The sequence below is a fragment of the Delphinapterus leucas genome, chromosome 2, assembly GCF_059928025.1.
Source record: "Delphinapterus leucas isolate spDelLeu-1000000601 "Yukka" chromosome 2, BTC_Dleu_Yukka2, whole genome shotgun sequence".
Taxonomy (NCBI): Eukaryota; Metazoa; Chordata; class Mammalia; order Artiodactyla; family Monodontidae; genus Delphinapterus; species Delphinapterus leucas.
This window is the reverse complement of record NC_143130.1, coordinates 78,580,237-78,595,148: the sequence shown is the minus strand read 5'-3', so window position 1 is coordinate 78,595,148 and position 14,912 is coordinate 78,580,237. Positions and strand designations below refer to the sequence as shown.

Genomic DNA, 14,912 nt, shown 5'->3' with positions numbered 1-14,912 from the left:
CCTTAAGTACTGTCAATAATTCTGTGGTTAGTTGTAACTTTTAGTTATGAAAAAAGCCAAGACGTACTCAGCATTTTGTTTAAATACTGACCGCATTTCACCAAGGAAAGTAAAATAAAGAGCTTTATGACGTCGTTCGGTTTCTCCAACAGACTGATCAAGCGAGTTCGAAGGGGAAGGCTCGGGGAAGAGGGGGCGGCACGGTGAGAAACGAGAATCTGAGCAAGCGCAGAAACAAACAGATGTTAATGGAGGCGAGAAGGCTACTGCGCTCTCACTTTGCGAACTGTCGTAAAGGCCCCAGTGTCGTGCTCGCTCGGTAGAGGAGGGATTGGTTAGGCGGCGGCGGCCGGAGAGCAGCGGCAGTGGCGGCGACGGTGGCGAGGTGATCGGTCTGCGCAGCATAGAAACGCCCGCAGCTTCGGGGAAGGAGTTCCCGTGGGACCAAATTAGGCATTCTGAACTCAAGCCGGGTCAGCTGGGCCGATCCAGGCGCTGCCGCTCGTACAGTTTTGGTGGCGGTGACAGACGCTGCTCTTGACTGTAGGGGCCTATTAGGCCAACATCCGAGGCGCGGATCACTGACTCTCGACGCATCCTCTTCCCCCCTTACATCTCCTGTCTTCCTTCCTGGGCCAGTGATTCCCGGAGCCTGGGAAGAGGGTTGCTAATGATTAAGGTGAGGAGGGCGGGGGGGAGGGGATCGATTGGAGGCCGCGCGTGCGCGCAACGGGGGAGGGGCCGGGCTGGAGGGGAGAAAGAGGAAGGGCTGCGGCCGCGGAAGGCTGGGGTCGGCGACCGGCCGGTTATTGCTGGCTCCGTAGTGACTTAGGGTCTGGGTCTCCGCAGAAGATTTAATTGTGTTTGAGCAAAGCATTTGTCTACAGACACACCCACCCCCCTCAGTAAGGGGCTGTGGGTGAAGGGATTTCTTTCCCTTTTTCGACTCTCCCTAGAGTCTTAGGATGGGGGCTGAGGACTGAGGCGTGGGAGTGCGATTTGACAATGGAGTGATGAAGGTAACCCGCACCCGGGGTGTTGGAGGGCGCTAAGTCAGCCCTGACGGTTAGGGAGTTGCCTTCTTCTGTGATCAAGGAAATGTAGACCGCAGAACAGCTGAGATACAGACCCGTCAGATTTTGTATAGAGTTGGCTGGTTGGTCATTAAAAAAGAAGCTTGATATTTTTGTTACTGTTTTTAGAGAATTTATCAGAGTCAGTAACAATGTTGTAGTTGGAAATATTTGTTCTATGCTGCAGAAATAGAGGTTTGTCACCATAGTTGTTAAATAGGTTATAGTAGATCTTTACAGATAAGTTCTTAACGCACGTCTAAGTTTTAACGTTTAAAAAATGCCAGGAAGTATAGGGTATTCATTTAATTTGTTCATGTTTGTAGTGTGGGGTGATTCCATTGTATTGCATGCTTTCCTGTTTCTTGGTTTATGTGCAGTATGAATTTAGAACTCGCTGGGGTGGTAAGATGCCAGCTGACATAAACTTCATTTTATAGTTCATAAAGCTTTTTGAACCTGACTTAATCCAAACTTTATTTCATTTGGTGTTTTATGTTTAATTTTCTTGTTTTAGGGACCTCTTCAACCAAAAAGAACAGACTGGGGAAAAGATAAGCTAAGGTTCCATTTCCTTTCCCATTTTTGTTTTTTGTGTCATTGCTTTCAAATGTTAGTATGTGATTAAGGTATTACATAGAAGTTTTATAATACTGGTTTTACTTGGTTTTATTAGGGTGAAAAATCTACATTTTGATATTTCATTACTATATGTTTTTTAGTAAAAATTTTCATGTCAATGTGAACCAGGTTATTTTTTCATACAAAACAGTAGTGTTTGGTCGTGTTGGTGAGACAAAACAAGTAGGGTGAGAAAGAAACCCTTTCACTCTGAAAAGAATCTTAAATTGTTTTTTTTTTTAAGCCTTGAATTATTTTACTTTTGTCCATTTCTTGTCATTTAACCTTGGACAAATGACATCTCTCTCCTGTGCATTTGTTTGCCTCTACAATTCAGAGTGGTATTCTAAGAACTGGTGAGGGTATTTATGAATAGGTCTGAACAATATTGTAGGGAAACTAGGAAGATTAGAGTTTCTCCTTGTACATCAGGGAAGCTGTATCTTGTGTGTATGGATCCTTCTGTCACTTTTTCCCTTTTGTTTGGTGTCTCTTGGTCACTTGCATATTAATTCTTTCACTAGAGTTGGTTTTGACAAAAGATATAGTAAAAATAATTTCATTTTGGTGAAAAATGCATTGCAGTGGAGGTTATACCGTGACAAATTTCACTTCAGTACTCTATTTCTACAGATAACTGAAAAATAGCTATACTGATCTTTAAGATAAGAGGTCAGCAATTTACTCATCTAAAGCAAAGGAATAGTCAGCAGATACTCCTAAATAGTTATTTTCACTTTAAAATTTAAAATGTGGAATAAAAACCTCATTGAATCAAACCAATTAAATTTTTTAGATGCTTCTTGTATTATTTTGTCAAAGAGGGGTTTCTGTAACATGCTTTACTTAGAGCGTAATTATATGTGCCCTTGTTTTGACATTTCCCCTGGTGGCTAGGATTTCAATAGGAAAAAAAAAAAGTGACAGTACTGAAAATGATGGTAAAGTATGTTATAACTTGACATTAACATTCTATGGGTGACATTATTATACATAAAGAGTGTAGGGCTAGAGACAGGAGATCTGGATTTTAAATCTAGCTTTGCTTGCTATTCATTAGATCTGTGACTTTGTGGATGATCATCCATCCGGGGCTTCAGATCTCTCTCAACTGTTAAATGAGAAGTGTGGGATAGGTAACTCTAGTTTTCTCTAGGTCCCAATTTTAATGGTTTGCATTTTTAGTTAGGTGTTTTTGGTATTAATCGTATTCATCATGATCCAGTCCCCAGAAAGAAATGCTATACTGAGAGTATTAATTCCTTCATGGTATGTATATATTAGAGACAGGGGGGAAAAAAACGAAACAAAACAAATGATTGAGCCATGTTTGTTGTTCTAGATAATGCTTCTGTCCCATTGTAGATATTACTCATGATTAGCTCTCATATGATACTAAAAAATGAAACTTTTACTCCTGGTAATGCTCTTTAAATCATTCTGAATAATTTGCTTTCAGAAACCCATAATCATTGTTCAGTGAATTTCCAGAAATGCATTTGAATGCCTTATATCTCTGTTCTTTCTTTGCTGCATCCCATAGTGTTTTGGTAACAGCTGGCCCAAGTTTCTGCAGGTACTCAGTTTATACCATGGCATGAGCAGTGAGTGAGCTACAAATGTTTAGAAACAAATACTAAACTGAGCTTACATTTTAGATAGAAGTACTGCATTACTATTTAATCATTCTGCAAGTATTTATTGATTGTCTCATGTTCTTGGCATTATTCTTGGCCTTCAGTGAAGAAGGCACTGTGCCTTCATGCAGTGGATATTTTATTAGGGGAAACAATAAACAGAATAGCTTTATGTAGTGGTAAGTGCCATGAAGAAAATAGGGGCATGTAATGGAGAATGAATGAAAGTGGGGCTCTACTGTGCATTGAGAGGTTAGAAAGGGCCTCTTTTTAGAGGTAATACTTGATTTGCGATCAGTGATTAAAAAGAGTCAGCCATAGTGGCAATCTGGAGGAAGAGTGCTGCAGACAAAGCAAATGGTAAATACATTAGATTGGGTTTGATTCTGGAGAATCTACAATTGTGAATTAATTGTTTGGTTTGTCTGTTAGTCTTTTTCATAATTACTGATAGACAATTGTAAAAGGAAGGTTAAAAATATTTATGTGTAGTAACCAAATGTAATGTGTTGACATTGTTTAAATCCTGACTCAAACCAACTGTAGAAAGTAATTTTTGAAGCACTTTGGAGGAAATTTGAATGTGGATAGGTATTAGATGATTTCAAGGAATTATTGTTAGTTTTGTGAGGGATGCTAATGGCATTATGTTTATGTAAGAAAATGCCCATTTTTAGAGATGGAGACTGAAGAATGAGGAAGAGAAATTTGTTTGGTATTCGTTTAAAAATACTTCCAAGAAAAGAAAGGATGGGAGAGATGAGTTAGATGAAGCAAGTGTGGAATAATCCTGATAATTGTTGTGTTGGAGTGATAGGTATATGTGTAGTAATAATATTGTTCTCCTTTTGTGAGGTTTGAAAATGTTCTTACTTTAAAATGCATTTAAAATAATTTATACCCTATTTAGATGTCTTCTCCTTTTTTTTCTCTTCCTCCCAGTTTTGATAAAATGTAGACTTTTGTTCCTCTTTCTAAACATTCATCATTTATTCAACAAATATGAGTACTGTATTTCAGGCACTCTGTCGGTGCTTGAGTTAAAACAAAGAGCAGGACCTTAAGGCCTGCCTTTGAGGAGCTTATGGTTTGCTGGATGAAGAGAGAGACCCTCAGTGTGGACTGTGTTAACATGAAATCGTAGATTTCTGTGTTTTCCTGAGGGTACACAGGATCAGCATCTTAGTGTTTATGTGGTTTCTAAACAAATATTTTTCTTGGGACATCCCTGGCGGTCCAGTGGTTAAGACTCTGTGCTCCCAATGCAGGGGGCACAGGTTCAATCCCTGGTTGGGGACCTGAGATCCTGCATGCTGCATGGTGTGGCCAAAAAAAAATTGTTTTTTTCTTTTTCTAGAGAATTGAGAGTTTAGGAAGTTCTGTATGCAGCTGTGTGCCAGTCAGAGTCACTGTTGTATTCATTTCCCTTATTCATATGTTCTATAGGGCATCGGAATAAATCACCTTTTTACTTTACCACCTTTTGACATCCCAGTTTGCCTTTATTTAAATTTTTTATTTTGAAATAATTTCAAACCTAAAGTTTAAAAAATGGTACTGAGAACTCTTCAATATCCTCTAGTCAGATTTGCCAGTTTTTAAAATTTTGTTGCATTTGCTTTAATGCTCTCTTCTGAGTCACTTCAAAGTAAATTGAATGTATTATGCCCAAGTCTCTAAATATTCACTGTGTATTGTATTCTTTTGCATTATCACAATACAGTTACCAGATTCAGGAAATCTAACATTGATAATACTATATTATCTAATCTATCTAATCTATAGCCCCTATTCCAGGTTTGTCAGTTTGTCCCAGTAATAGCATTTGTTCCTTTGTAGCATTTTCCCCATAGGATCCAGGCCAGGATTGCAAATTGCATTTAGTTATCATATCTCATCAGTCTCCTTTCATCTGGAACAGTATCTTAGCCTTTCTCTTTCATTGTATTGACATTTTTGAAGAATACAGGCTATATATTTCATAGAGTATTCTCAATTTGGATTTGTCTGATGTTTCCTCGTAATTAGATTCAGGTTATGCATCCCCAGCGGGGGATTTTGTATCTTTCTCAGGGTATGATATTGAAGTACCTGTTATCGGTCTGCCCCTCATTGGTGATGTTAATTTTTAGTTACCTGGTCACGGTGTTGTCTGGTTTCTTCACAGGAACGTATAATTATTTTTCCCCTCTCACCTAATAAGCAGTCTGTGGGGATAACTTTGAGATAGAGCATATATCCTGCTTCTAATCAGATCTGTATTTTCATCAAATTTCCCTCCTGGATTTAACATCCATTGATGATTCTTGCCTGTGCTGATGTTTATATTGATGGTTGCAAAATGGTTATTTTCTGACTCCGTTTCTTTATGTCAATAGGCGTTCTGTTTTAAGGCAGAAGCATCCTTTTATCTATCTGTTATCAATATGGACTTACATACTTCCTATCTTACTCAATGGGTTATACTCCATTACTGCCTTTATTTATTTTGATGCTCAGATTGTCCCAGGTTTGTCCAGTGGGAGCCTTTCTACCCTGGATTCTGTGTCTTTTTGACATACTCTCATAATTTTTTTGGAGTATTTCCTCTCTTTTTGCACATCTCAGTCCTGGAATCAGCCATTCTCCAAGGAGCCCTGGGTCCTTACAGTGGGGAATCCAATTTGCTTTTGAGTTATCTATTTATATATAGAAATAATCTCTTCTGTTCTGGATCAGGACATCTTTTGAGAAACTAAATTTAAATTAGACTTTGATAGTGGGTTTGTATTTCTCTGAAGATTTTGTTTATGAAGTAATTACATAAGATTTAGCAATTATATTTACCGTAAAGCAATTATTTTATTCTTTTCTTTTTCAAATACATAAGTTCTAATTTGATCTTAATCGTGATCAAATGAAATAGAAGAAGAAAAAGGGTTATTTTATTTTATGTTACCGTGTGTGTGTGTGTGTGTGTGTTTGTATATGTGTGTGGGAAGGGTTTAACCACTTAACTGTTAAAAAATGACTTAAGGTTTATATACTTAACTGTTGTTTTTTTTAAATTTATTTTTTTATTTTTGGCTGCATTGGGTCTTCATTGTTGCCCGCGGGCTTTCTCTAGTTGCGGCGAACGGGGGGCTACTGTTCGTTGCGGTGCGCGGGCTTCTCTTTGCGGTGGCTTCTCTTTGTTGTAGAGCACGGGCTCAAGGCGCACAGGCTCTAGGTGCGCGGGCTTCAGTACTTGTGTCACTTGGGCTCTGTAGTTGTGGCTTGCAGGTTCTAGAGTGCAGGCTCAGTAGTTGTGGCTTGTGGGCTCTAGAGCGCAGGCTCAGTAGTTGTGGTGCACGGGCCTAGTTGCTCCGCAACTAAGTCCTCCCGGACCAGGGCTCAAACCCGTGTCCCCTGCATTGGCAGGTGATTCTTAACCACTGCGCCACCAGGGAAGTCCCTACTTAACTGTTTTTAACTGAGTCATCAGACATTTTGGTTTGAGGAAATTGTTGCTTTTTAACTAGCTTTTTAAATGAAAATGTTTTTATTGTAATACAGAATGATATTTCATATAAGAGTGGGAACTCAAAGGCACATTATTCCAGGCAGTTACTGTTACATCTTGGTATATTTCACAGCCATTGTCTCACCTTTGCATCGGTATTTGCTTTATTTGTCTTTTAAACTTAACTTTTAAGTATTTTTCCTGGCAGTATTTTGAATGATTTTTATTTTTGAACCAATTAACATCTGTACATGGTTTAAAAATTAGTTCCAAATGGCTTATAGTGAAAAAAACAGCAGTCCCCTCTGCAACCCCTCCTAATCTCCTAGTTCCACTTCCTAAGTGGGAACACTTTCAGCTCTTAAAATTTTTTTTCTTTTGGTATTTACCTTCATATTTCTAAATAATATGCTTATATATCTACTTAGCCACTTTAGATGTCAGTTTACATTTTTTGTTTTTTAAATAATTATTTAATTTTTTAAGATAAAATACATATCAATACAAAGGATACTAAATTCACAGGGTACAAAGGGCATACAGGGAAAGATAAGTCTTCTTGCCATCCCTGTCTTCCTACCACCCAGTTCTTTTCCCCGGAGACATATTCCCTCTTCTTAGTTTATATGTATCTCCAGAGCAGTGGTTCTCTGTGGTCTGTGGAGTCTTGAGGGGGGTCTTCAAATGTTTCAAGTTATCTGTTGGTTTGAAACTATTTCATAATAATACTAACTTCTTCTTTGTTACTTAACTATGTTGACATTTGCACTGATGGTGCAAACACAGTGATGGGTAAAACTACTGGCCCTGCAGTGCATATCAAGACAGTGGCAAAAATTGTACTAATAGTCATATTCTTCATCACTATACATTAACGGTTGGGGAAAAAAACCTGGTTTCATTTAAGAATATCCTCCATGAAGCAGTAAAGCTTGTTAATTTTATTAATCTTGATCCTTGAGTACATGTTTTTTTAATATTTCATGTGACAAAATGAGAAGAATGTTATACGACACTTCTGCTGCATACCAAAGTATGATGCTTGTCTTGAAGAAAAATATTTGTGTGATTGAGTTGCGAGCCCAACTAGCAAACTAGTTGCTTTTTTCATGGAACACTATTTTACTTGAAAGAATGACAAACTGTAGTTATTTAAACTTGGGTATTTGTACATATTTTCTCAAAAGTAAATGAAGTGAGCCTGTCACTTCAGGGAAAACCACCAACAGAATTTATTGCCAGGATAAAATTAAGGCTTTCAAGCAGAAATTAGAATTTTGGAAAACATATCTGCCACTGTGATCTTGGCAACATCTCAGGACCTTGCTGATGAAATTGTTGGTGATATTAACAAATGTGATTTTTTTTAAAATTTGCTGTGTTATAATGAAATGTGTCATTGTTTGGAAGATGTGCATAACTCGGTGGACCAACTTTTTTCAAAAGATCAATGCATGATATTAACAGAATCATGCTGTGGGTATAAGGGCCTACTTAAGTGCGAGATAGATCAATAGATTTTTTTTTTTGATCAATAGATTTTAAATGAAATGGTCTGGAAAGTTTCATTGATATGGTTTCAGAGTCCACCTTGCAACTAACCTTTACAGAATTACGCTTGTTAAGTTTTGGCTTAATATCAAAGAAGAATAATATCCACACTTATCTGAAAAGATTATTAAAAATATTCCTTCTTTTATCAACTACATATTGGTGTGAAGCTGGATTTTCATTTTAAATTGACTACAGGAGCAGATATAAGAAATCGGGTTTCTCTATTAAAGAGATTTGCAAAAATGTACAGCAGTGCCACTCTTACTAATTTTTTTGGAAAAATACATTCATAAATGTTACTTATTAGCATGGAGTGGATTTACCTTTGCTGATTTTAAATAAAAAATTTTAAAGCATTTACCAGCTTTCCTCTATAATATTATTACCAGTACATACAACCCACATAATAAAAGCCCTTTGGGTTCCTCAATTATTTTTTAAGAGTGAAAAGGGGTTCACAAGTCAAAAAGTTTAAAAACTGATGCTACAGCTGGTTAATCCAGAGGGTTAAGCAGTTTTAAGCATTACCTTTTGACTGCTTATGGAAAAGGAGTTCACACTTCTCTCTTTACCGTTTCTCCCAATATAGTTGTATCACAATTTTAGATTATTTTATTTTCTTTTGTTTTTCAAAAACATACTTCATATTTACTCTTTTATTATATAAATATCAGTTTAACCTTTTACTGTAAGAATATAAATGTTTTAAGAGAGGCTTTGTTATTCTTTATACAGATTCACAGTCAATTAATTGATAAAGGTCTCTGGGTTTCTTTAACTCCATGGTCTCGTATGTTGCATATTTTAAATAACAATTCAGCATATATTTACTGAATGCCAACTATGTGTTCAACACAGTAGTGATGAAAATCAAGTCTTGGCCTTAGTGGGAAAACAAGTAAATTTTACAGATGGTGATTATGGAAATAACTGGGCTGGGAAAAGAAGATGGGGGTAGGGTTAGCTTTTTAAGTATAAGGTGGTCAGGGATGGTCTCACGGATAAGGAAACATTTAAGCACAGACCCAAATGAAGCAGGTAGGAGAGCCTTATGGATATCCTGGGGACAAGCATTCCGAGCAGATTAAATAGCAATAGTATGCTTGGCCGGAATCAGCCAAGAAGCTGTTGCGGCTGGAGTGGAGCGGAGGAGAAAATGGTGGTCTCTTAGGTGTCTCTTAGGACAAAGGTAGAAAGGGTTTATGTCCTTCATTTTTACGAAATGTTCTTTGTAGCTTTGATAACTACTTAGTCATTTTTTCCTCTGTTCTCTTTTTGGAATTGTTTGTGAAGTCAGATGATTGGATTTTGTTGCTGTTTTGTACTTGCTGTTAGTTCCTCTGTGTGTGTGTGTGTGTGTGTGCCCGTGCACATATTTTTTAAAAAATGCTGGGCTTTCCTGGTGGCGCAGTGGTTGAGAGTCCGCCTGCCGATGCAGGGGACACGGGTTCGTGCCCCGGTCCGGGAAGATCCCACGTGCCGCGGAGCGGCTGGGACCGTGAGCCATGGCCGCTGAGCCTGCGCGTCTGGAGCCTGTGCTCGGCAACGGGAGAGGCCACAACAGTGAGAGGCCCGCGTACCGCAAAAAAACCAAAACAAAACAAAAACAAAAAAATACTTATTGTGTGCCATCTCTTCTTACCACTCCCCTTCTTTCTGTTCTTTGTACATGTTAGGCCTGTTCCTGCTACATGATCTTTCCTTACTGTTTCCCCCTGCTAGGAATGCTCTTCTTACAGAACTGCGTGGCTTGGTTGATTGGTGGCTGGTTCCTTCTCATGATTCGTGTCTTTAGTTTCTTAGTGAGGAGACTGTTGATGGTTAACCTTTACCATTTGTTTTATTTCCTTAAGAGCACATATTTCTAAAATTATCTTGATTGTTTGTCTACTCGTGTCTTGTTTGTCCTCATTTGCATGCAGTTTCCATGAGAGACTTTCTGTGTTCTGTTCACTGCTGATCCCAGTGTCTAGAATGGTGCCCAGCTTGTAATGGGCTCTCAATAAATATTTATTGGATGACCACAATACATAAATAAATGGTAGCTAATGTATTATCAGTGATATTGTATCTTCTAAAATGTTAATAAACTACTGTAAAATTCATTTCTGTTACCTGAGTGTTGTTTCCAGATCCTGATCTGATTTCAGATGCTTGGGATAGAAAAAGTTTGGATAACCTGACTTGTAATTATCCTGCTAGAACTGAATAGATCTTTTCTGAAACCTTCTTCCTACACTTGCATTTACCCATTTTATTCCAGTGTGAGTGAATATTTTTCCTCATAGATGGCAGTTCTGGGTAGCAGTTCTAATGCCTCGACTTACTTTTCAGTCATCTTCCTTTATCTTGAACAAGTTTCAGTTTAAAAGATTTTCTTCTTTTCTCTCCTATCATCTTCACTAACCCTCAGTTGCCTCTTTTTCAGTTGCCACTTTCTTCCCCAACAAGAAGTCACAGTTTATGTATACTGAAACCAAAATTCTGAAGATTGCCCAAAACGTATATGAGTAAATGTTTGTAGGCTAGACGTGTATAGGAATCCACATTAAGGTTAGGATTACTATATTTATCTAGAATATGAAATTCTTGGAACAGGGTAGCATCTTAACTATCTTTTAAATTATTACCTTGAGCAGTGTCTGGTAGCAAAAAACTAAAAAAGGTTTATTGAATAAAGTAGCTGACATTAGTATACTGGATAATAAATCCTTGGTTTCCCCAAACCAGTACCCTGGGATTGTTTAATAGCTTGCTGTTTTTACTTTTTGCCACAAAGATTTTCACTTGCTGTCTGGATACACAGGTTCAAGGAAGACAAAAATGTCATTTGGTCCAAATAACCTTGGAAATCCCTAAAGTTGCCCATAAAATATATAGATATACAGTCTCTGAAAGTCCAACACATCCTATTTTTCCTTCAGTGTTGGAACAAATCACGTTTCATTGTTAAACACTAGATGAAGTTGTAGGCTATGTTTGTGGTCCATGTTATGGGAAAAATAAACGGCTCTAAACGTTAGAATCTGACAGCACAGCAAGATACTCATATCATGAGAGGCACATGGGAAGTAAGACCAACTAGAAAGTAGTAAAATATTACCTTTTTGTGTTCATTTTGGGCATTCACTTATTGAGCAGAATAGCAGGCATAATCTACATGGTTTAAATTATTTTTTTTTCTTCATATAGTTGAATTTATATTAGTGTGCTCTCTATCCAGAGGTGTTCCCCTATCCAGTTTTCAGCCTTTACCTTCAGTCATTAAAGTGTCAGTAACTCTTCCTGGTTTTTCTCTTATGACTCTTTTTCTCATTCTTTAGAACATACTATTAATTAATATTCCCCAGGTTACATATTTTGACCTAGATCACGTACGTAGAGCAAAACCAACTTTTATCTATGTACACTTGGACTTCAGGGAGAAATTGTTCCCTTGGACACTTGTGCTCAGCATATTAGATCTTACATTCTCAAAGTAGCTGCCATCTTTTCTAATCTAGTTTTCTGTTTTATTTTTATTTTGTTACCCCAACCTTTGCTTTGGGGCTTTAACAACTCAGGGTTTTGGTCTGATCTGCAAGAGGAATTTGAGGTTTTCTCGAATATGACTAACTTGAGGTGGGTGTACCTACAGAACTGAAGGCCTGCCAAAAAAAAGGAAAAATTCATGGGGGCAGATTGTGGACTTTTTTGCCAAGATGATTTCTAAAAGCTAGTTGACTATTTAGCTTTAAAAACAGTAATGAAAGCCAGTATGTGCATACATTATTTTGCTTAAAATTTATAACAACCTTTTGAGGTAAATATTTCCATTTTTCAGATGAGGAAATTTAGGCACAGGATGGTTAGTAACTTGATGAAGACTCACAGCAATGATGGAGTTGAAGGGCTTTAAGTTCATTAGGTTTTGAGTCACATGAGAAAGGAATTCCAAAATTCAGGGGCTTAATCTGAATTTCTGTAATACCTTTAATGAAAACAGTAAGCTGTTTTCTTATCTCCACTGGGCATGGCCTTTGTCAAAAGAGAGGGAAGGATGGTGATATTTTATTTGGATGGTGTGATTAGGAGGGACTTAATTTTTCTGTGCTTTTTCTGTGGATTCTAGACTTTCTGTAGTGAAGATTTTAAAAATCAATTGAAGTATAATTTATAAAAAGTATAAGGCACACATTTTACTGTACAGTTGAGTGAGTTTTGGCAAATATATACATCCATGTAACCAACACCCCAATCAGGACATAAAACATTCCATCACCCTAGAAAGTTCTTTCTTGCTCCTTTGCAATAAGTCATCCGTATCTCCTGTCCCAGGCAACCACTGATCTGATTTTTGACATCATGGATTAGTTTTGTTTGTTGTAGAACCTCATATACATACAAATCATGTAATATTACTGTTTTGTGTCTGGCTTCTTCTGCTCATCAAATATTTTCTGTCTAGCATTTTATTGTGAAAATTTGCAAACATATAAAAGTTGAAAGAATTGTACAGCAAGCACCCGTTTCCCTGTCACCTAGATTCTACAGTTACCAATTTGCTTTTTTGCCTTATCACATATCATTCCATCTATCCATTCCTCTAACCATTCATCAGCCAAGTTTATTGGTGTGTGTGGTGTTTTGTTTGTTTGGCTTTGTATTGCAGACATCAGTGCATTTTACCCCTAAGCAAATTCAGCTTCCATGTCATTAACTAGAGTTGGATACTTGTTTACAGTTCTTTGTTTTTGAAGTAAAATTACATACAGTGAAATGCACAAATCTTAAGTGTACCATTTAAGTTTTGCCAAATGTATACATTTGTGTAACCCAAATCCTTATGAAGAGGTAGAACATCACCATCACCTCGGAAAAGTTCCCTCATGTGCCTCCTGTTCAATTATTCCCCCCATCCTTTGTAGAATACAACCACTGTTTTGACTTTTTTTATCTTAGACTAAATTTGCCTGATCTAGAACTTCATATAAATGGAATCAATATAGATAGATGTTTCATATCTGATTTCCTTCCCTTAGCAGGATGTTTTTGAGAGTCATCTGTAATGTTACTTGTATCAGTAGTTCCTTCTTTGCTGTTGTTCTTGTTACTGTTTGGTATCCCATTGTACCTATATATCACAATTTGTTTATCTTTTCACTTGTTGGAGATTTGTTTTTCCCAGTTTTGGGTTCTTATGAGTAAAGCTTTGAACATTCACATACAAATCTTTTTGTATACCTGTATTTTCCAACCTAGGTGTGGAATTACTGGATCATAGGTTAAATGAATGTGTGACTGTACTAGCAGCTACTAAGAGTTGTATGTGGAGTTCCAGTTGTGCCACATCCTTAACATTTGGTGGTTTTGGTCTTTTTAGTCTTTTATTGGGTATACAGTTGTATCTCACTGTGGTTTTAGTTTGCATTTCCCTGATAACTGAAAATATTGAGCATTTTTTCATGTACTTACTGACCATTTGTATATGTTTAGAAAAATGTTAAAAATTATTTGCCTGTTTTTTGGGAGGTTGTCTTATTAAGATATGAGAGTTTTACATATATTCTGGATTCAGATTGGGTGTGTATTTGTATATACATGTAAATTATATATATGTATATAATTTTCTCTGTTCTGTGCTTGCTATCTTGCCTTTTTGTTTTCTTAATGGTATCTCTGAAGAATAGAAGGCTTTTATTTTTATAAAGTCTAGTTTATCAGTTAAAAAAAATGTTTAGTCCTTTTTGTTTTCTATGAAATCTTTGCCCATGGTGTGATCACATAAATTTTCTGTTCATTTCTTTTTGAAGTTTTAGCTTTTGGGTTTAAGTCTGTGATCTGTTTTGAGTTACGTTTTGTATCTGGTGTAAGGTAGGGGTTGAGATTTTTCCCAGACAGCTCACTAGTTGTTCCACCACCATTTGTTGAAAAGACTTACTCCTTCCCTATTATCTTGGCACTGTTGTTGAAAATCATTTGATGATATGTGTGAGGCTATTTCTGGACTTTCCAGTCTATCTGTATGTCAATAGCACCCTGTTTTGTTACAGTTGGGCTTCAATGTCATCTTGCTATTTGTTTTCTATTTGTCCCATTTATTCTCTGTTCCTTTTTTCCCCCTTCTCTTGTCCCCTTTAGTCTTGAGTTTTTTTTAGTTTTTGTGTTTTGTTTTTTTGCATTACATTTTACTTCCACTATGGACTTATTAGCTATACCTACTTGTTTTATTTTTTATCTTTGAGGGTCTCTTTGGGTTTACACTATGCATATTTAACTTTTCACAGTCTCCCTTCAAGGAATAATAGACTATTTCATGTATAATGTAAGAAACAACAGTCTATTCTTTGCTCCCCTTCTGTGCTTTGTGTTATTATTGTCATACATTTTACTTTTACATGTTAGTAGTTTGGGGAGGATTTCTTTGTTCAAATTTTGGGGTGGTGGCTAGAGATCAATCCTTGTGAAGGTGAGTGTCTTTATGAGGAAGATGCTGGTAGAACTCACTTTTTTCCATCCACTTTCACAGAAGTGACCAGATGGTGATGATTTATGAAAATGTCTTTT

General features: G+C 37.0%; 1 protein-coding gene across 13 annotated transcripts in view; it reads left to right on the top strand.

The window, feature by feature from the left end:
* The first annotated feature begins 315 nt into the window (after window positions 1–315).
* The window catches only part of RNF111 (ring finger protein 111), an 80,550-nt gene continuing 65,953 nt past the window's right edge, over window positions 316–14,912 (top strand). For 7 of the 13 annotated variants that reach the window (XM_022579642.3, XM_022579639.3, XM_089904669.1 and 4 more), the window contains exons 1-2: window positions 318–679; window positions 1,591–1,637. In XM_022579642.3, the coding sequence (XP_022435350.1) occupies window positions 671–679; window positions 1,591–1,637 (56 nt within the window). In that variant the 5' untranslated portion in view covers window positions 318–670. Of the gene's footprint in view, window positions 680–859; window positions 1,020–1,047; window positions 1,638–14,912 lie in introns of those variants that run through there. The other 6 variants (XM_022579643.3, XM_022579637.3, XM_089904619.1 and 3 more) reach the window with 6 other exon arrangements.